Source organism: Echiichthys vipera, assembly GCF_963691815.1.
Source record: "Echiichthys vipera genome assembly, chromosome: 12".
Taxonomy (NCBI): domain Eukaryota; kingdom Metazoa; phylum Chordata; class Actinopteri; order Perciformes; family Trachinidae; genus Echiichthys; species Echiichthys vipera.
This window is the reverse complement of record NC_139837.1, coordinates 3,230,362-3,253,067: the sequence shown is the minus strand read 5'-3', so window position 1 is coordinate 3,253,067 and position 22,706 is coordinate 3,230,362. Positions and strand designations below refer to the sequence as shown.

Sequence of the window (22,706 nt, the reverse complement as noted above, 5' to 3'; positions counted from 1 at the left end):
GCTAATTTGGGTGTTATTTGTCAGGTTGATCATCATCACAGACTGAATGTGTCCCAATCTTCAGACACTGAAAAGCAGAGGAGCACCGTACAGAATGGGGCTGGTATCTAATCTGTAGCAGCGCATGAACCGTCCCATCGGCGCGTGTCACCGCAGAGCAGCCATTGTTCCTGAGACGTTACTGACGATGTGGATTAGAGGCATAAACATGAAAGTCACCTTCTCAGCAGTCTGCAGCAATTAATCTCTAAACACGCATCCATATCATGTCATTACACACATGATTATAGTTGTTTACTATCTCTTATAGTTCAGAAGCTTTGCATCCCCATCAGTGGACGTCCGAGTCACCTTGGCATGTACAGCTCAGGTGATGGCACACTCTTTCTTTTGTCCTCCCTTTCTCTAGGGCGCACTCCCACTGTTCCTCCGTCCCGTGCCCCATGCTTTAGGGTCCTTGTCCCCCCCTCCAGGCCCGTTTGTACTCACACTACCTGGGCCTCGGAGAATGCTTCTTGCTGCCTATACGTCATCACGCCGAAACACGTCACACGCATTGATGATGTCGTGGCGACGCGTGGCTTTGTTTCCAGATCTTTCCGTAGACCTCGGAGTTTTTGTGCGTCTTGTCGACTGTTTTTGAATCTTTTCATCGACCAAATCTGCAGTAAACACTCCACCTCCGCATCACACCAACGTGAACCTTGGTGCGGGGAAATAACCACAAAGGGACTGGACCCAAATGCGGACACGGGTAAAAGTACAAACAAATATTTAATAAGCACAACAGAAACAGGACTAATACAGGGGGAAACAGACACACTGAAGACGAGACGGTCGAGGGAAACAGGAACGGGGAAACGACGGAAAGAAACAAAGACAACAAAGATTAACCAACTACAAAACAACACGGAGCGCAAAACCTGAACGAACGAGGATAACAGGATAACAACGGTCCGGCGCTGCATGCCTGTCAGCTCTGGGTTCTTATACTCCTCAGGTGATTAGCATAACACGCCTCCCCGTACATGGACAAACAAACACAAAGGGGAGAGAGGAGGGACTGGCAGAGCCAACTCTTGACAGTATTATTATGATGATGTGCTGTTTTCATCGTTATATTAGCTCATTCTTCACAACTTGGCCTCGGTGTGCTGACTGCATCAAAGCTGATCGAAGCTGCCAGGTTTCCACCAGCAGCGAAAAGGAGGACGCTCAACTTCCTCCACCATGTAAGCAATGCAACACGGAGGCTCCATGCGTCCCCAAATGGCATGACGAATGCTGATGACTAACGGCTAAATAGCCTCAGACCTGCGCCACCTGCTTACAGAGCGAGGCTCGCTGATGCACACAACACCACAATGAGTTTCTGGAATGATTTTTTCTGGCATCCTGCAGCATTTCAGCATTTCAATGTGATCTGTAGGAGATGGACGTCACGGAGCGTTTTCAGCGCAGCCACGCCGAAGAACAAACCCACAAAGAGAAGTTTCATGTCGAGATCTGGCTCTGTCAGTGCCCTCCTCTCCTTTGTCTTGTGTGTGTTTGTCTCCCTCTGTCTGTGTTTCCCTGCGTGTGCTTCCGCTGTCTGTCTGTAGGTCCGGTAGGCGTTCCCCCAAAGCTGCAGCCTGTTAGCTGATTACATCACCACCTTTAAAGCCTGAGGCTGGCAGGCATGCAGCGCCGGACCGTCGTCGACCCAACCTTGGTAAAACTTTTTCCCCCGGACTGGCGTCCCCTTTCTCGTAGTGATTTCACGCTCCGCGTGGTAAAGCCGTTTTCCCGTCCGTCTCCTGATCTCCCGTCGTCTCCCCGTTCCTGTTTTCCCGTGTTAGTTTAGTTAGTTTTGTGTTTGTATATCTGTAGTGTTTTTTGCGTTTGTCCGTTTGTAATATTAAACATTTATTTTGTACTTTACCTTTTGTCTGTGTCTGCATCGGGTCCACCTTCGTGTTATACCTGAACCATTCTTGACATGTTGATAAAAGAGGATAGACCTATGTGTAAATGCTGCATGCCACATTTTAAGAAACATATTAAATGAGTTTTTTTGAAATGAAAGTAAAGGACAAGATGAACATATTCAATCTTTCCATCGCACAGTGCTCTGAAAAACAACTCTGGAGATTAGCTGATACCCTGTGACACCCCTGGGTGTTCGTCGTATGCACATTTATGCACCTCCAATTCAATAGTAAATCCCGCCCACAGGGAGTAGGAGAGAATGCTGCAGGACAGGAGTGGGAAGTGAGCCTATCATTTGAGGGATCTCTTCCACGCTCGGTGCTGGCTTTAAATACCTTTGTTTAATTGCTGTGTCATGACGGGATAATTACCACTGTCATTCCAACCATTCAAGGGGACTGCCGCCTGCAGACTGCTTAGCACTTTTTGCCTGTTTGCATAGTTGTGCAGGGAACCGGGGATGCTGGTAGGCAGCACAATGATGGTCCAATAAAACCAACAAGGTGGCATTTAAAGAGCGGTGGGTACGAACACGACAAGAGGAAGCGATGCACTGCTTCCAAGCTCTCCTGATTCCAGCTTTGGCTGAAACTTGTTTATTTGTGCTAATGTGCTCCTCACACCTCGCAAGACCACAGCAACACCATCCATGTGCCGGACATGTAACTCTGGGAATGATTGCATTCAGACACGTCCTCACACTTAAACAACAGAATAGGGGGATTGCTAATGACTTCAAAAGCAACCCGAGACTGATCTATTAAAGCTGTGTAATGGTCACACGGTGGCAGTTTGACACATGTGAACCTGGTGATCACATGACTGTTACACATGACTGTTGGTTAGGTTTATTTATTCATTCATTCATCTTCAACCTCTTGTCCCTGTCGGGGTCGTGGGGGGGCTGGAGCCGATCCCAGCTGACATCTGGCGTGAGGCGGGGTCCACCCTGGACAGGACGCCAGTCTATCACAGGACACATAGAGACGAACAGAGACAGACAACCATTCACACCTACGGGTGATTTAGAGTCATCAATGAACCCAACACCTGCACGTCTTTGGACTGTGGGAGGAAACCGGAGAACCCGGAGAAAACCCACGCAGCCATGGGGACAACATGCAAACTCCACACAGAAGGGATTCGAACCAGGAACCCCCTGGCTGTGAGGCAACAGTACTAGACAATTTGTGTCTATGTGTCTTGTGATAGACTGGCATCCTGTCCAGGGTGGACCCCGCCTCACGCCCCATGTCAGCTGGGATCGGCTCCAGCCCCCGCGACCCCGACAGGGACAATCAGTTGAAGATGAATGAACGATAGGGTTGTTTTTTTGGGTGAGGACGGATTTTCCAGATCTGTAAAGGAGCATTTTGCAGCTTCTACGTGAACTGCTTGTACAAAGTCACTCTCACTTAAGCATCAAGCCTTTAATTGTATTCTTTTAAGTCACGTTGTCTCTGTCTCATGTCGTCTCTAATAAATACACTGACGCAGATGTCGTTGGGTTGTCGAAAAACCTCCTCACACATTTTCAATGCAGTGTTAAACCTGCATTTCAATGGGACCGTTGAGACATTCTGCATGCGCACATATCAACATCAGCTGTCCTTGGCGCTGCTTTCACATGGCTGAGAACGTCTGGATACGCAGAGACACATATACATACTAAAGCATGCAGGGTGTCCAGACTGATGGAGAGAGAACTAAAAGAAACACAGTAAGAGTTACAAAGCGAGGTAAAATGCTGTTACGTTCACAAGGACTGAGGAAAACCAGCGTGTTTCAGAGAACTCTTGGTTGATCGCTCTTTCATGCTCCTCTTCACGCTCCCAGGCGTCCGTGGGGCCGGCTTGACTCCAGGTCCTAAAAGGAGGATGTTGGAAGGCAACATAAACTTGCACGAGCCTGCATTGATAGGGAGCGCTTTGGGAACATGCTTCGCAGTGCAGCATGGAGACTTAACTGATCTATAACTATTGAATCCATAACTAATCATTTATGATCAATGACCCATCCACCTGCACAGAGGACATCATTGTCACAAAGCCGTGTTGACAATAAAAAACAAATACAAATATCAGATTATTTCCTCTGGGAATAAAAGATCATATGTGAGCTTTGTGTGTAGTTATTGATTAACTGGAAGTAGCCTGTTGGAGTCTTTGTCAGTATTAGCCTGCAAATCACATGGCAGGCTATTAATTGCGTGTATATAGATTCTGTTTCTGCTTGTGTGTGTGTGTGTGTGTGTAACCTGTATAATAACAATAACAGAGTGAAAAAATGTAATTTCCCTTTGCGAGATAAATAAAATGAATTCTTCTTCTTCTTCTTCTTCTTCTTCTATGTATATTATGGTGGTTTAGTCTAAAAGAAGCCAATTGACCAGTACATGAAAAAAACACATTTTTGTCTTAGAGATTTGTGCAATTTGACACTTATCTTATTTTACATGCAACTATGAAATTACATAAAATGAAGAACAGTGGGTGTTCGCAGTAAATCAATATTAAATGTAAATAAATGCAGTGATGTGATGATGCATGGAAGAACGTATTGCTTTGTTGTTCAGCACTGGAGGAGCCATGTGACCTGTGAGGGCCCTCTGTCGCCCGTGTGCTGGACCTCCTCTGCCCGTGTGCCCGTGTGCTGACCCCAGACATTACCTATTGAGTGGTTCAACAACTAAATCCCCTCCGTGCGTTCATTTGCCATTATGCACCGAGTCAATGGGAAAATGGTTCAGAAAGGAAAATCATTGTGAAAACCAGATAAATCGTTGTTTCCACCCATGATATCTCGACTCGCCGCACATGGAAATAAAAGGCGACTGTGTCCTTTGATTTTCCATATTGTCCTCACATGGAGCAGCTCAGATGAACACTGTGTGTAACTGGGTTTTAGAAGAGTGGTGAACACACAATATTTCCACGATTAACTGTGGTGCAGATGAAAATCACAGAGAGACGGAAATATTTATATATTGTTCCGCAGAAATATGTAGTAGATACAAACACCACAGACACTGTCCCCATATTTAAGAGTAAACTTAAAACTTACAGCTAGGGCTCACGAGTCCTTAGCAATGTTGTTATTATTAAGCTGATTTTGTTCTGCTTCCTTAATTCTGCTGCTATCGACCGAGTCTGCCGGGGAATCATCCTGTTCCTGATCCTCTCACCTTCTCTCCTCTCTGTTTGTATCATTCATGTCTCATCAGTGCATGTTACTGATTCAAGTTCTTCACCGGAGTTGTTTGTGCTTTGTCGTCTCTCAGGTCTCTGCTGATGGTGGTGGTGCCTGCTGCCGTGGTCCTGCATGACGCTTCCTGCTGCTATTATCATCTATCACCTCAGCTGTGCTTGTTCCTACTGTTCTGCTGTATTAATAAGTCATATTCACATTACTATAGATATTAATATAGTTACTGGAAGTGTGTTTGTCTCTGTCTTTGTCTCTCTCTGTCCATCTGTCCGTCTTTTCTCTCTCTCTCTCTCTCTCCTTCTCTTCCTCTCTCCGGTGCAGACAGATGTGCGTCCTCCACAGAGCTGGGTCTGTCTGACGTTCCTGTCTGTTATAGGGAAGGTTTTCAACGCCACCGTACTCTACGGGGGAATTGTTGGGTCTCTGTAAATCATGAATAAGTCATAGAGTGTGGTCTTTACCTACTCTGTAAAGTGTCCTGAGATCACTTTGGTTATGATTTGGCATTGTAAATAAGATTGAATTGAAAATAGTCTATGATGTGTGTTGGTTAGAACACAACAGCCCTCATCAGGAAACAGAAACACGCCAAAGATTGTACTGCCATCTAGTGGAAACACTACACAAGGGCAACAGTATCTAATATAGAGCAAGGAAATCTCTCCGTTTGTGCTTCACTTATCTCCAGAACCGCTTTATGCTAACCACATTGTAGGGCCCAAAGGAGTGCAGTGTCGAGTGGGACTTGGATGAGTGGTGTAAAATGCCTAAAAATAGACATAAAACTACTAAAAATACACGATAAACAACCACAAATGTGTAAAATGCCTAAAACTAGACATAAAACAACTAAAAATACACGATAAATGACCAAACATGTGTGAAATGCCTAAAAATAGACATAAAACTTTAAAAATACACGATAAACAACCACAAATACGTGTAAATTGCCTAAAACTAGACATAAAACTACTAAAAATACACCATAAATGACCACAAATACGTGTGAAATGCCTAAAAATAGACATAGAACTACTAAAAATACACGATAAACGACCACAAATGTGTGAAATGCCTAAAACTAGACATAAAATTACTTTTAAAAAAACGGAAAACCATAATGAAGATGTGTAAAATGCCTAAAACTAGACATAAAACTACTAAAAATACACGATAAATGACCACAATGATGGCTTACCTGTATGCTTGAGAGATTAGAGAACAACAGTTTTCTTTTTTGTCGTTCTATAATTTCATAAATGCAACAAACCATATATTTTTTGTATATATATCATATAACTACATGTAAACCTTTATAAGCTGCGACATACACAAATTTTAATTGGAGGAAGAAAGGGAAAAATGGCTCTTTTTATAGTAAAGGTTGCAGACTCCAGTTCTAGACACGTCCTCAGATTGACTACATTACCCAGCATGCACCAGCGCTTACGTATGTCGTCTCGATTGGCTGGCGCGCCCCCGCCCCTGACCCTCCCCGCCCAGTGTTCACAGTTTTACTGCAGCAGCGTCAGCGGAGGACTGAGCTCATGAGCCCCGGCAGCAGCTACAGAGGAGCCCGGGGCTGTCACTATCGACCACCATGGCTACTCCTGCTAGCATGTGCTGCCGCCTGTTCGGCAGACAGCCCGGGTTCACCCACATGAGAAAGGTCCTCCTCCGGTGTGTGAACGGGAACATTCAGCGGCTGTACTCCGGCGCTACGCACGAGGAAAACCAACTTGAACTTGGAGACCCGACTTCATCTGCTTCCAACTTCGCCTCAGCCCTGAAAACCAGGACCAGACAGGTAACGTCAACACGGCACCGAGTCCAGGAGACACGGTACAAGCTCGACTCCACACTTTCACCGTGAATGTCTAATGTGTGGATAGTTACCGGCGTTAGTTACAGCTTTCTAACTGACCAACGGCTCTCTAACTGACCAAACGGCTTTCTAACTGACCTAACGGCTCTCTAACTGACCTAACGGCTCTCTAACTGACCAAACGGCTCTCTAACTGATTTAACGGCTCTCTTACTGACCAAACGGCTCTCTAACTGACCAAACGGCTCTCTAACTGACCTAACGGCTCTCTAACTGACCGAACGGCTCTCTAACTGACCTAACGGCTCTCTAACTGACCTAACGGCTCTCTAATTGACCAAACGGCTCTCTAATTGACCAAACGGCTCTCTAACTGACCAAACGGCTCTCTAACTGACCAAACGGCTCTCTAACTGACCTAACGGCTCTCTAACTGACCCAACGGCTCTCTAACTGACCCAACGGCTCTCTAACTGACCTAACGGCTCTCTAACTGACCAAACGGCTCTCTAACTGACCAAACGGCTCTTTAACGGACCAATCGGCTCTCTAACGGACCAAACGGCTGTCTAACTGACCTAACGGCTTCCTAACGGACCAAGCGGCTGTCTAACTGACCAAACGGCTCTCTAACTGACCAACGGCTTTCTAACTGACCAACGGCTCTCTAACTGACCTAACGGCTCTCTAACTGACCTAACGGCTTTCTAACTGACCTAACGGCTCTCTAACTGACCTAACGGCTCTCTAACTGACCAAACGGCTCTCTAACTGACCTAACGGCTCTTTAACTGACCAAACGGCTCTCTAACTGACCGAACGGCTCTCTAACTGACCAAACGGCTCTCTAACTGACCTAACGGCTCTCCAACTGACCGAACGGCTCTCTAACTGACCAAACGGCTCTCTAACTGACCAAACGGCTCTCTAACTGACCTAACGGCTCTCTAACTGACCTAACGGCTCTCTAACTGACCAAACGGCTCTTTAACTGACCAAACGGCTGTCTAACTGACCAAACGGCTGTCTAACTGACCAAACTGCTCTCTAACTGACCAAACGGCTCTCTAACTGACCAAACGGCTCTCTAAAACTGACCAAACGGCTCTCTAACTGACCATACGGCTCTCTAACTGACCAAACGGCTCTCTAACTGACCAAACGGCTCTCTAACTGACCATACGGCTCTCTAACTGACCAAACGGCTGTCTAACTGACCATACGGCTCTCTAACTGACCAAACGGCTGTCTAACTGACCAAACGGCTCTCTAACTGACCAACGGCTCTCTAACGGACCAAACGGCTCTCTAACGGACCAACGGCTCCCTAACGGACCAACGGCTCCCTAACTGACCTAACGGCTCTCTAACTGACCAAACGGCTCTCTAACTGACCAAACGGCTCTCTAACTGACCAAACGACTCTCTAATTGACCAAACGGCTCTCTAACTGACCGAACGGCTCTCTAACTGACCGAACGGCTCTCTAACTGACCGAACGGCTCTCTAACTGACCGAACGGCTCTCTAACTGACCGAACGGCTCTCTAACTGACCCAACGGTTCTCTAACTGACCGAACGGCTCTCTAACTGACCGAACGGCTCTCTAACCGACCAAACGGCTTTCTAACCGACCGAACGGCTCTCTAACCGACCTAACGGCTCTCTAACCGACCTAACGGCTCTCTAACCGACCAAACGGCTTTATAACCGACCAAACGGCTTTCTAACCGACCAAACGGCTCTCTAACCGACCTAACGGCTCTCTAACCGACCTAACGGCTCTCTAACCGACCAAACGGCTTTATAACTGACCAAACGGCTCTCTAACTGACCAAACGGCTCTCTAACTGACCAAACGGCTGTCTAACTGACCAAACGGCTGTCTAACTGACCAAACGGCTCTCTAACTGACCAAACGGCTCTCTAACTGACCAACAGCTCTCTAACTGACCGAACGGCTCTCTAACTGACCTAACGGCTCTCTAACTGACCTAACGGCTCTCTAACTGACCTAACGGCTCTCTAACTGACCTAACGGCTCTCTAACTGACCTAACGGCTCTCTAACTGACTAAACGGCTCTCTAACTGACCAATCCTGTCCACTGAAGGGCCCAGTAAAGGCTAAACTAGCTTAAACTAGCTTTAACTAGCTTTAACTAGCTTAAACATTAACCCAACAGGTTAAAGACTAGGACAGTGGTGTGCAACGGTCTCATCCTTGGTCTACGGCCCGGCGCCTTTCCCTGCAGGTGGCTGATCTGGAGCTGGTGACCCGCACTGATGCTGGATAAACACATCCCCCCCAAAACATTAGCCAAGGAAAATAGTGTTTCGTGGACATATTAATTTGATTTCACATGATTATGGCTTACCTTTATGCTCGATATCTGGTGAGAAATTAGCGAACAACCACAATTTTAGGACAGGTAAACCGTAATTATATAAAAAACCTATATAAATTATATATAAAGCTGTGACATCAAATAGGTTTTGCGGCTCCAGACAAATTGTATCTGGTGGAAGAGGGGGCAACATGGCTCCTTTGGTAGTAAAGGTTACAGACCCCTGATCTAGACCCAGATAAACTGCTTACCTGATATCAGATACAACTGTTAACCTGTTACTCTCTGTTTATATCTGAATGAGAGCCGAGGACGTTATCATTGTTATGCATTTAAATAGAAAACAGGAGATGGTCATCAGGCCAACTATCAGTGTGTAATCAAGCAGAAGGTGTCGAGTGTAAACAAACGTTACAGCCGGCCCAGCTGGTGTGTAATGAATGAAAAGTACCACACGACATGATTACATGTTTGTGAACTGAAGGGCCCAGTAAAGGCTAAACTAGCTTAAACATTAACCCAGCAAGTTAGTGACTACGACAGAAAATGATTTTTTTACACCACCAATTTAAGTGAATATTTTACGATAGCTCGGTTTGTTATTAACTTACATTACGGCAGATAGCCACAGACAGTGCAACGTGAAGTTAGATGTTCAGCTAGCTTGTTTAGCGTGTCTTCCTGGCATCAGTGACACCATCGGTGACAGGGTGAATGAACTTAGGAAATATTCTTCTAAAGTATTTTTAAGGGTCTTTCTGAGAAGGGGGCTGTTGTTTGACCTTTGCAGGGACCAGTGGATGTAAACTAAGAGCCTCAGTAGTCAGATCACTGTTCTGACTCCACACAGAATGAAATCAGGGTGCAAACATCCTCAGTGTGTGTTAGAGTTTGTTGTTTCTTATACTGTATTTAGTAAATGCCACTGCGCCTCAAACTGTGGTACTCAAGCTCTCTCTGGTGGAACCTGGTGGTATTCATTACTAAATTAATATAAAACTAAGACTTTTAGGATCCTTAAGTGTAATTCTCCTGTCATATTTTTGTTTCTGGAGAGTTTCGAGCAGTTCTCGGAAAATGTAGCGCCCCTCTGCAACCTTTGATAGGTTACCTACAGTGTTTCAACCCCGTTTTAAGAACGCTTTAGGGAACTGGAAGGTAGGAAATGAATGACACCTCTAGGTATGTTTGATCAAATAGTTTAGTCGTGTAATTAAAGCTGAATTACGAGCTAAACTGTGATTGATAGAGAGACAGCAGAGGTCAAATGAATGGATTGGATGGTCAGTTCTGACGTGTCGCTGTAGCTGAAGACAGTCAACAATAAATAACATGATTAGGAATAAACCTTCCTGTCTGTGGCTGAATAGTGTCGGCCTACGCTGCTGTATTTGAACATTGGACTAAGTGGTGGGACTTGAGAGAGCCTGATTTTACCTGAGGTGCTACGTCATGTTCAAAGTTCGATACCCACTGGTATACGCTATACTTTATACCTCCCCTGTGTTTTTGTAAGCTGCTAATTCAGTTTCCCTGCGGGAGTCGTCCCAAAGGGATCAATAAAGACAGGTCCAAGTCTCTAGGTCCAAGTCTCTAAGTCTAACTCTGAAGGTCCTGTGATTAACAATTATTGTTCTTAACCTGCCATCTAGTAACGTGCTCTCCTTAATGCTGATAACAGCTGATTTAACAGTAGCCCACTGTTGACAGTCAGAGGTCATGGGACAGTCACAAAGCCGTGTGACTGACATTTTGATGTGTTGACACTGGTATTTACATGAAGCCCCCTCAGGATGATCACATCTCCCTGCCTCTGGTGGCGCTGGTGTTTGATGCTGGTCGAACTGTTTTCTGGTTTGTTGACACATATTCTACATAAGGTACCGATGTTTCTCCCAAAAGACACGAAGAAGGAGGAAACTAATTAAGGCTGGGTTATAATTCAGTATGATCATTTATCATCTTTTAATGGTATTGTATCATGATGAAATATCAAGATAACGTGATTTACGTCATCTAAATTGATTACAACAACACATACTAACTCAAATTTGAAGATGAGGGTTTTGGTTTTACATCACATTGTTTGTGTGCATTTAAAGATAGTCAGTGTATAGCTGGCATTTCACTTGAAACTCGTTAATGTTGCACTACAGTTATTAATAAACTAAGAAAATATTCAGTATTTAATTCATTTAGACTCTTTATTTATTCATTGAGTAAACAGAAAACATGCTTTATCGTGATATATATATCATTATCGAGACATCAGATGTGTATTAATGTGGACTCTATAGATTAGCCAATGCGCTAAAAGATCCAAATAAAAATAAAAATGACCGATATCAGGATCTACCCAGCCCTGACACAAATGTACCAGTGTGTTGACAGAAGAAATCTTGTGTTGGATGCAAAATAATATATAAAACAAGGCATCACATTCTACTTTACCCTCATAATCAGCTATTTCTGCGTGACAGGTCAGTCTCACAGTGCCACTGTCCTGTTGTGTGTCTCACCAGGAGAGACTGAGAGATGACGGCACGCTGCCCTTTTCAGCGTTCTTGACTGACAACTTTGGCCGGAGGCACAGCTACCTGCGCATCTCCCTGACCGAGAAGTGCAACCTGCGCTGTGAGTAGAGGTTCCCACTGTGCCGTATTAGAGATGACCTTAACTGCTTTATTTTCCCTGGTGGTTATTCAGCTACTTGATTTGTTGTCTGTCTCTATGTTGACATATTGATAACATGTAGTGATTGTGATGACCCCTTGAACAAGGGATGCTACATATTGAGTATCCGGGTGGTAAGGCTCAAATCGACTTTAACATTTTCCCTTCTTCTCATTTTCAGGTCAGTACTGCATGCCGGAGGAAGGTGTGAAGCTTACGCCACGGACCCAACTGCTGTCCACATCGGAGGTACTGACCCTGGCCCGCCTCTTCGTCGCGGAGGGTGTGGAGAAAATCCGCCTCACTGGAGGAGAGCCCCTCATCAGACCTGATGTGCTGGACATCATCGGTAAGGAACGAGTGAAAAATTTAGTTTTTATTTCAGCTAGTGTCAAGGTGTGTTGATGTATATTGTCCTTTGTGTTTCTGGTACTCAGCCGGTCGGTCACATGAGTTCACTGTCATTTATGTAGAAACATGGCTGTAATCTAGGGACGCCACGGTGAAGAAAGTTTCCCAGCTTCTCCGGTGGAACTTTTATTGCGGTAGCCACTTTGGCAGCTACTTGGTAGAGATAGGAGGGGTGAGTTAATGTTAAGTAATTGGGCTACTTGGATCATAGCGATCCAGTTTCTGGTCTTTCTCTGCGAGTAAATCTGGCAAGAAAACACACAGATTATTATAAAATCTTTAAATATATTATACATGATAAAAATGATCTAATGCTGCACTGTTACTTCTCACTTTGACACCGAATCCTCCACCACTGTTTTGTCTCATGGTGAGTGCAGTATGACGCCTGCTACTCTCTATGTGGTCGCTGATGATCTCTCATCAACAAGCTACACGACATGACACTGCGGATTACTAACAACAACATGGATAGCTGCGTTATTGGTGATAACAGACCTGGCTGCACTATATCCCTGACTTTTCTGTGGAGCTAGCAGGACGCATCATCATCATCATCATCATCACACTCCACAGTGCATCGCCGCCTGTGCTTCCTCTCTGCCAGGCCGTCGGTCTCCGTGCACTCCACTGAGCGTGTTGTCTCCGCTGTGATGGAATTAGACTCTCCAGGGTCCCGCCCATTGCAACAGTCATCACAGAATCTCAGTTCGGGTGTCCAGGAGGCTGCGTCTGTGCACAGCAGCGCTCCTTTTTTGTCCTTACGTTGGATTGAGGACAGTAAACGCTACAGTTACTCAGTACCACATCTAAAGGTACAATTACTGTTATAAGACAGGACCGGCCGGGGCTAGCTGTTGAGTAGGTATATCTGCAACACAATACATTGACATATTTGAAATAACGTCACATTCGGAGGATGATGTTTGTTTTTTGAATGTTTAACACTAAAATCTGACCTTGTCTGACACACTGCACCTTTAAGACTGTGGTTTCTGTTTTTTTAAATCATAAAGTCAGGGCACAGATAGATGTTTCGAGTTTCAACACTTTTACCATTTGAATAAGTAGATGTGATTCAGGGTTTGGTATCTAACCAAGGTAATCTCATGATTGATGTTGTAACCCCGATGACTTGCTGAAGCTTTTCTAAAGCGACATATGCAGAGAAAAGAGTGGAGCCAGACAGGATTTTCACGCATGCCTTCAGGTTAAGATATACATGTGGAAGGGACAGTAATTTGTTACACCACTGTTATACATGCGCAGCGTATTGATGCATCATCACGTTTTGATTTTACAGCCTGATTTGCAGCCTCGCAGTGACAAAATCTGAGCATGAGCATCATTAAAGCATGACATGGATGCAGTGTGGTGTGACCAATGGCTAATGCCTTTGTCCAAAGAGGATCATAGGCTGCCAACGGCTCCATAAGAGCACCAGTTATCTCTGTCACATGACCGTTATTAAAGTTAACTGCAGTGAATTATTTGCATTAAGTGGAAACAGTAACCAAACTCAAAATGCACCATGTGTGTTTTAGGGATGGGCTGCACCATGACAGCAATTGTCAATGCCGTGGCACATTCCTGACATCAATAACATGTTTGGGCCGGTTATGTAAAACTTTTTTCACATATTGATCATAAGTTTGAACACTGAAGAAGAGTTTGGGAGATTTGACGACCTAAGGTTGGGCTCCACCAAATCAGCTGACGTGTATGAAGTCGACGGATCCCATTCACTTTTTTATGTTGCATGAAGGATACAGCCCATCGAGTTGATGGACTGTTTGTCGTATCTGAATTTGCATAAACATTACTGGACACTTTATGACCTCGTTAGCTGCTGCATGCCACAGTTGGCAGATACTGGGTGTACATTTTTAGCACCACAGTTTTCTCTCTGTCTCACTTTATCCCTCCTTTTTCCCTCCGTCCTTATTCTCATGTTTGCTTTCCCTCCGCAGCAGAACTGAGGAAGCTGCAGGGCCTGAAATCCATTGCCGTGACAACCAATGGCATGAACCTAGCCAGGCTTCTCCCTAAGCTGAAAGATGCTGGCCTCGACCTGATCAACATCAGCCTGGATTCACTGGTCCCCGCCAAATTTGAGTTCATTGTCAGGCGGAAAGGTACAGTCACAAATGTCTAATGCACCTCTGGAGTCGTAGCACAACCACAAGTTAAATTGATCAAACACTGCCATGAAATGTGAGCTACAAACAAACAGTACAGTCTATGACCTGTAATGTCAGATGCAAGACTTTAAGGAAGGCCTGTTCTTAAATATAGGTTGTGGATGGCCTTGATTGATGCTGTGTCTATGCGGCTCGCTGTTCATCGGGGAAAGAGCCTGTAAACTCTAAACACACGTGGAGAGGAAGACAGCAGGGCAGAGCTCTGGGTGGTTGCTTTATAGAGCACAAATGGGATGATTGAGATCAGAAACTAAAGGAGATAAGACTGTGGCAGTACTGGCACATGGGAAAAAAGCTTTAGCAGACATTAGGTGTAGGGTATGGTCTGAAAGAAATATTTCCTTAGCCTTCAGTAATCTTTTTTAGGATTTTAAAGTACAACACGTGGTATTTAATTCCCATTCTGGCCTCACCTCCTACAGAGAAGGTCACCAGCCGGTGTAAGTCCACCTGGAATTTGTGAGTTTTGTGCAGATGAAAAGAAATGAGGAGTCTGACCGTGGCGGTTTGCTGTTGAAGGGCTTTGGCAGCTGCTGAGGGATTAGTTGTAGATGTTTACATATCAGTGGGTTTTGGCAAATCAAGGCAACAGAACAGTGAGATGGAGTCAGACAGGCCTGTGAAGCTGAAGCAGCCTCAGCTCTGTGATCTCTGATTGTGTCACATGGATCAACACATTTTTACCCAAAACTTCCCATCCATCACACACCACCTCTACCTCAGACTTGAACACAGCACACAATTAAAAATGATCATGGTGTGATTAATGTGTAAAACGCAAAGTGTTTAAACATTTCATTCGTCGTCAGTTTTACTCATCCAGTGTTTTTTTTGTTTTTTTCAGGGTTCCATAAGGTCATGGAGGGCATCGATAAGGCCGTCGAGATGGGATACAACCCGGTCAAGGTTTGCTTTCATCTCTTCAAACTATTTTCTCTCTAAAGTTACAGTGGAGTAAAGGCGTCCTGAGCAAAGCATGAAGACACTCCTCTCCCTCTGCGTGTGTGTGTGTTTGAGTCTCTCTGTTGTGTGTGTTGATAGCCGGTCCAGCTGCACGTGCGTGTCCGCTCATGTGAGTGCCTCGTGCTGTGACAAAATGTCGGCATTTGAACCCCAGCACATTTCTTTCAGTATTTTAAGTACAGCCTCTTTAATATAGGACTTTAAAAAACAACTGTTAGGTTTTTAATGTGCCTATTTCATGCACCTGTCTTTTTCTGTGCATGTAGAGATAAATCTCTAATATGGAGGACGTTTACTGCAAAACAGAGTATTGTGATTACTGAAGCATAACTGTAACGAAAAAGATTCAAGGAAGGGAAAAAGAAGGATAGTGTGACGCTCTAAAATGTCACCTACATGATGATGTTCAGTGTATTTTCCCCATGTTGTGTTTATGACTGTTTTAAGGAGCATTATCACCGACAGTGTCAAGGCTCTCTAAACAAGCTGAATGATAGTTTTGAATATTTCAAACATTTCTGGATAAGACCTTTTTTTTACTGTATTGCCTGTGCTGTGGCAGATCAGTGTTGTTATAGAGTAGAGTGTATAATGTCCTGACACACACAGAAGTTAGAGAATCACTGCGCTGCTTCCTGATTGGCTGTGTGTGACCTATCACTGAAGAGCACAGTCAACCATTGCACTCACATCACCTGGCTCCCACCCTGATACTGAACCTAATTGAAATACATTGTCGCTGGAATTTTTGAATGCAAAGATGCCATAACCATTTTTTTGGCTTTCCAAAGCGTACTTGTTCAGAGTGACAGCACGTTAGCTAAGATGTTAAACTGGTCAGCCGACTAAGAAAGACTTATGGTGGGAACACTCAAGTGTAAGATGCTGTTGCTGTTTACATCTGTCAAACTGTTTCTCATTTCACTGTGAATTTCTGTGTCCTGAACATTATTTCCCTTCATTGTCAAAGACCAGTAATGTGTTGATGTTCAGCTACTGTAGCTTTGGCTTTAAACCTCCTTGACCTTGTATCCGTACAGATGAGACATAACAGGCTTCTGTTGAGACTAATACAGAGTTACTAATCATCAGTGGCCTGTTGTTGTCGTCTGCTGCCCTCTGCAGGTTAACTGTGTGATCATGCGAGGCTTCAACGAGGACGAGCTGCTGGATTTTGTGGCATTGACGGAGAAGAAGCCTCTGGAGGTGCGCTTCATCGAATACATGCCCTTCGATGGTGAGCGCTCCCCGTGCACACTGGTGCCAGATCTGATGGTTTTCATCACAATCACAACATCTGCCCAATTCAACCAAAACCAACCAAAGTCATAACCGTGTGCAAAACCATAACACTTACCGTAACAGGGTCACCAAATCAAGTCAAACACTTTTTCAAGCATCATTGCTGTCGCATCTATTAACTGTCCGTATGTAATGATTACATACGTAATACAAAACCCATCATAAGGAAACAAATCTGCATATCTGCACAAAATAACCAAAGATAAAATGTAAGACGTAAAGGTTATCACAACCCACAAAGAGTGCCGTCAGACAACCAAATACACAAGTGTCTAACGCACCTCTGGTGTCGAAGCACAACCACAAGTGAAAGTGATCAAACACTGTCATGAAATATGAGCTACAGAAAAAAATGTCCATGTGAGTCCCGCAGCTTCTTTAACGCCAGGCTACAAGTTATAGGCTCAGTGTCGGCACCTGCCTTTACCAGCTGACGTGACAGAAATGTATGAAACCAAAATCAACAGTGTTCTGACTGATTCACTGACTTTATTTCTCCGCCCAGTGCGTAAGGCAGCCAGCAGCAGGTGACACACAGACTGAGCTGATCATTTAATATGGATACGGTTAATAAGTTCAAAACATATATACGTAGGCCTACAGCGGGAGAATAAGTGTGGGTCGATAATAACATGGAAATGTATGTGTTCTGTGAGATGAGCGAGTGACGGCCCTCACCACGCTTCTGAACCCGCTGTGATGAGCAGACAGGGACTCTATGGTTACAGGCGGGGGCAGGGCCGTTTTGGACGGCGAGCCCCCCGCCTCGCAGTGGTCAAGGGGTTATAGTTTAAGCTACACTACAGCTAACAACCAATATGCAAAGACACACTCCACAGCTCTCTGCTGAAATCAAAATCAAGAAAGTATTGAAAGGTAACAATAGTGTTAAAATCTCATCTCGTCTCGTGAACTATCGTGTATCGTCTCATCTTGTGAGCGTGTCGTCACACCCCGAGTAAAAAGAGTTCATTGCTGCAGCAGCAGGTCTTAAAATATGAATATTTAGTAAACAGTGTTCAGGTGTCTCTCATAAGAATCCACACATCAGTAAAATGGTTATATATTGAATGAGCTGAAAGATTCCATAGTGTGTGATTATGGCCTGGTTCCTCTTCTGCGCAGGCAACAAGTGGAACTTTAAGAAGATGGTGAGTTACCAGGAGATGCTGGACCGCGTCAGGCAGCAGTGGCCCAACCTGGAAATGCTTCAAACTGGACACACAGAAACGGCCAAGGTCAGTGTCCGCAACTGCACTTTATCTCTCAAGGATTCATTTTCTGCCGTCAGGAGCTGGAACATTTATTTAGCACCCTGAGTTTCCTGTACATCGGGATGATGCCGACACCGTTCACTCTTGTTGACAAGAAATAGTCAAACATTGCCTTGACAGTTGATAGTTTTACTTTCCACTGACACATTATTAAATTGTTCTAATGATTCATTCGGACTTGGAGCTCTCAGAATACGCCGTGATATGTCAGACACACATCTGTAGTGCAGGGATTATAAATTCATTACTTGGTAGGCCACCAGAAAAAACTAAAATCAACATTTCCAATATTCTGACGAATCCTCTGCTTGAAGAACTCTTTCACACAGGTGATTGTTTGACCCTCTTGTCTTGTAACAGACATTTAAAGTGCCGGGCTTCAAAGGGCAGGTGGGCTTCATCACCTCCATGTCTGACCATTTCTGTGGCTCCTGCAACCGCTTACGCATCACTGCAGATGGCAGCCTCAAGGTAAAGCTACACTTTATTCTTGAAAGAGCTGTTTTTGTTGTTGTGTAGAGCACACGTTTTGTGTACATGTGTGTTCAAGTATAAAGTTACATATTAGCTGTTAATAATCTCATTCTTCCTTTGGTTTGGAACCATCACAAGTCCATTTTGATGTCTCACCTACACTCCTCCCTGTCTGTCTCCTCTCAGGTTTGTTTGTTTGGGAACTCCGAGGTGTCTCTGAGAGATGTCTTGCGCTCCGGGGCATCGGATGAAGAGCTGCTGCAAATCATTGGAGCTGCTGTCGGCAGGAAGAAGAAGCAACATGCAGGTAGACTTCAGTTCGTCTGCGTTAGTTCACACGCAACTCATCATTTGTGGGGTGAACTCACTGGTGGGGTCTTAGGGCGCACTCCCACTGTGCGTCCGTCCCGTGCCCCGTGCTTTAGGGTCCTTGTCCCCCCCTCCAGGCCAGTTTGTACTCACACTACCTGGGCCTCGGAGAATGCTTCTTGCTGCCTAAACGTCATCACGCCGTAACACGTCACACGCATTGATGACGTCATCGTGATGCGTGGCTTTGTTTGCAAAAGCGTGCGGTCTTTTGGCCACATAATGGAAGGCAGCGCAGAAAACATGGTAACGTCTTTGGACTCATTGTGATGCGGCACGACCCCGCTTAGTCGATGTAGCATGGTCCCTCCTTCTTTTTTCTATGTCCCAACAGTCGCACAGGAAATGACCTCAGAACCGCCGTAGGCCTCGTGCTCATACTCGTACGCGTGTGCACGCTCGTGCATGTGCAAACATGCTTTACAAAAGCCCACCTCTCCCAAACGGGCCGTGGCCGGCAAGCGTTGCACTCACACTGGTCAAACGAACTAGACTTTAGCTGTGAAGCGTGCTTGGGCACAGTACGGATGGACAGTGCAAGTGGGCCCTTAAATTCTATACTAACACGTTATTCAGGAGGCTGAAACATTATGTGGGAATTTGTATACGTCCAAAACGTTAGAATCAAACCTAAGTATGTGAATTGCATGCTATTTCTGGTGAAATATTACATCATGCAAACACTACACACAATGCACATAACCGTAATAACGATGATGTTCATAATACATTAACAGACAGCGACCAAGGCAGCCATGTAACGTGAATAACATTTCAGTTTATATTTCTACTTAATAAAAATCAGAGGTTTTGTCTCCTGCAGCCGTTAAACTAGCTGCTTAACTTTTCTCCAGTCATTTTAGAATTATCTAACGCTGCCTGTAGAGCTGAGGGTGGCACAGTTTACCTTTGTTACACAGTGCGTCCAAAAATACCAATATTTATCCATTTATTTACACAAAAGCATGTTGAAGGTTTTTGGACGCAGCCACAGATTACTGAGGATTACTTGTTCCACTGGAGTGTAACCTGTTCCTGTTTGTCCCCTCAGGGATGTTCAGCATCTCCCAGATGAAGAACAGGCCGATGATCCTCATTGGTGGGTGACATGGCTGTACGTACACGTCTCTCACCGCTCAGTCCTGATTTATTTATGATGTCATGATCATCACGGGCTGTAGCACCGCATCATTCCTACTTTCACCTATTCACAGTTGATTATGCAGCTTCTAGATGCATTTACATTTGCACTAATAATCACAAACCTGTATCTGAACTGTGAATGATGCATCTTAATATGAATGTTTGTGTGAATCAGTGCCTTTAACTGATGTTCTCTTTTTACAACAGGCACCACGTCCCACTGGCCTTTGCCTCGTCCAGAATCACAAGACAGCCAGAGAGCTTTCCCCATTGTTTCCCATCTCACAAACGACACGTTCCTCCCTCCGACAGCAGCAGCGCCTCACGTGTGGAGCTCAGGCAGCAGGAGAGTCCTGGACAGACAGGGGTTTTTGTGCCTTCCAGACTGCACTGCTTCGACAGAGGCAGCCCGTGTCTGCTGCTCTAGAACCGTAATGAGTGGGGGAACCCGTGTTCGCTCACATATCTACAACGATGCGACGGACAGCCACCACAGTGCAGCACCCCTTCGCTCTTCTGGTCCCACTTTCCTCAATAGTCACACTAAGACTGCAAGTTTTACTGAACGCACAAATATCATGAGTTACATTAATGAAGACTGTCTCAGGTACGCACAAGCCAGGGGTCCTGATGCTCAGAGCAGCCACTTACTCAGGACCCCAGGGAAACCTTTTTGCACACTACGAATGAACGCCAAAACGATTCTTAAAGGACACAGCGTCAGACTGTGCCACCATCAAAGCTCCAGCGAGGACCCTGGTGTTAAACTCACACAGTCCGGCACAGATGTCTCCAACACTGACCTCGATGAAAGCACAGAGGCCCGGCTGACGCATACGGACGCCCAGGGCCGAGCCAGCATGGTGGACGTCGGGGGGAAAGTTCCCACGCGTCGAACAGCCACAGCCCGCGCCACCGTCATCCTGGGCCCCACTGCCTTCCGGCTGCTTCGGGACAACCAGCTGGCTAAGGGGGACGCCTTGGCAGTGGCGCAGTTGTCCGGCATCATGGCTTCCAAGCAGACCTCAGCTCTCATCCCGCTCTGCCACCCGCTCCCCTTAGACCACGCCTCCGTCACCTTTGACCTCGATGAGTCGCGGCACGCCGTGGTCGTCACAGCGACGTGCCGCACGACAGGCAGGACAGGAGTTGAGATGGAGGCTTTGACAGCGGTTTCCGTCGCCGCGCTGACCATCTACGACATGTGCAAGGCCGTGAGCCATGACATCATCATTACGGATGTAAAGCTGGTCCGTAAGACTGGCGGGAAGAGGGACTTTCACCGTCATCCATGACCTCCTCCACGACCACTGACACCAACCCGGGAACACTGGGATATAATGAGTTGTAAGCATCATGAAGACTTCACCGGTTTGAACCAGAATCCTATTTTTCTACAAACATACAAACACGTACGCCATCAGAATCATGTGAAAGATGCTCGCCTCACATTAAACAAGCTACACTTTGGGTTTTTACCCAATCTGCAAACCTCTGCCAGGAGCTTCCTGGATCGATGAGTGACTTTGTTCAAACACTGAAGGACTTCACGTGTCTCTTATCCCACACAATCTGAATGACGTTTACGTCTAATCAGTGTTCATGTTAGCGTTAATGTAACAGTGCTTTGCAGATCATTCCAGTGTCACTCGTGTTTATTTCCTGTTAGAGGCAAAGTACAGTATCTGATATAAGTGCACAAGTGAAGGGCTTAGAACAGATGCAGCACTAGAGGGCGCTCAAGTGTTAGATTCACAAACTGAGGGATCCAACAACTCCACAGCACTGTTCACATGTTCAATGCTTTGATTTGGTTTCAGCAAACATCAACTTTGAAGCCCAGTACATGTTTCAGCGTCTCAGTGTTATTTGGTTTGCTGGTAGACATCAAGTCTCAATAATATATATCACACTTACATAGTTTTGGGGGTTAATTCAGTTGCATTTCATGCTGCTTTCATCAGTTTGTCAGAGATGATAATTGGTTAAGAATACACTCAGCTCGGGCAGTTACTGAATTTAATGAGTTTGTATTCTTTTCCTTCTACCTCGTGTAATATAATGTAGACACTGGATATTTGTACTCATACAACATAACAGTGGAGGATGACAGTAAAATGACTGTTATTTAACTTAACACCACTCTTCACATACTGGCTGATAACACAACTAACTCATTTCCATTTAAGTTCAGTTATTTTTCCCTCTCTTCCCCCTCAGAACAAACTCGACTGCGTTTGTTGATTTGATGCTAGCTCTTAATCCTTCATATGTTCGAACTGTTGGCGAAATGAAAACTGATGCAGCCTCCATGTCTCACGTATCACATTTACTCCGTCACCATGTGGGTGTGATCCTCTGGTTCACGCTGTAGACCAGCAGTTCTCACTTAGTGTCTCTGGAGAACTGAATGTTTATATCGATCACAGCTGATAGTGGATTGGATTCACTTTGTTTCCAGCTCACTTCAATGCACTGCTCATTTATGGGAAGAAGTAAACACAAACATTGATGCTGGAGGTGTGTGTAGCATTTGATTTGCCTTATAAA

General features: G+C 45.2%; 1 protein-coding gene across 2 annotated transcripts; it reads left to right on the top strand.

Moving 5' to 3' along the window:
* Nucleotides 1-6,761: 6,761 nt before the first annotated feature.
* mocs1 (molybdenum cofactor synthesis 1) lies at nucleotides 6,762-22,639 on the top strand. Of its 2 annotated transcripts, none has more exons than XM_083923812.1 (11): nucleotides 6,762-6,982; nucleotides 11,869-11,980; nucleotides 12,201-12,368; nucleotides 14,401-14,565; nucleotides 15,476-15,537; nucleotides 16,720-16,831; nucleotides 18,022-18,134; nucleotides 18,531-18,641; nucleotides 18,831-18,951; nucleotides 20,065-20,112; nucleotides 20,364-22,639. In XM_083923812.1, exons 1-11 carry the CDS (start codon nucleotides 6,776-6,778, stop codon nucleotides 21,449-21,451), a joined length of 2,307 nt encoding a protein of 768 aa, XP_083779938.1. In that variant the 5' UTR covers nucleotides 6,762-6,775; the 3' UTR covers nucleotides 21,452-22,639. The 2 variants fall into 2 exon arrangements, with proteins under 2 accessions (XP_083779938.1, XP_083779939.1); XM_083923813.1 differs by having other exon boundaries at nucleotides 20,065-20,127; nucleotides 20,364-20,484.
* Nucleotides 22,640-22,706: the final 67 nt, after the last annotated feature.

Coding starts and splice junctions, on each gene's coding strand:
- mocs1 (XM_083923812.1), top strand. CDS start 6,776: ATGGCTACTCCTGCTAGCATGTGCTGCCGCCTGTTCGGCAGACAGCCC. Junction 15,538..16,719: donor TGGGATACAACCCGGTCAAG/GTTTGCTTTCAT, acceptor TGCCCTCTGCAG/GTTAACTGTGTGATCATGCG. Junction 20,113..20,363: donor CAGGCCGATGATCCTCATTG/GTGGGTGACATG, acceptor TTTTTACAACAG/GCACCACGTCCCACTGGCCT.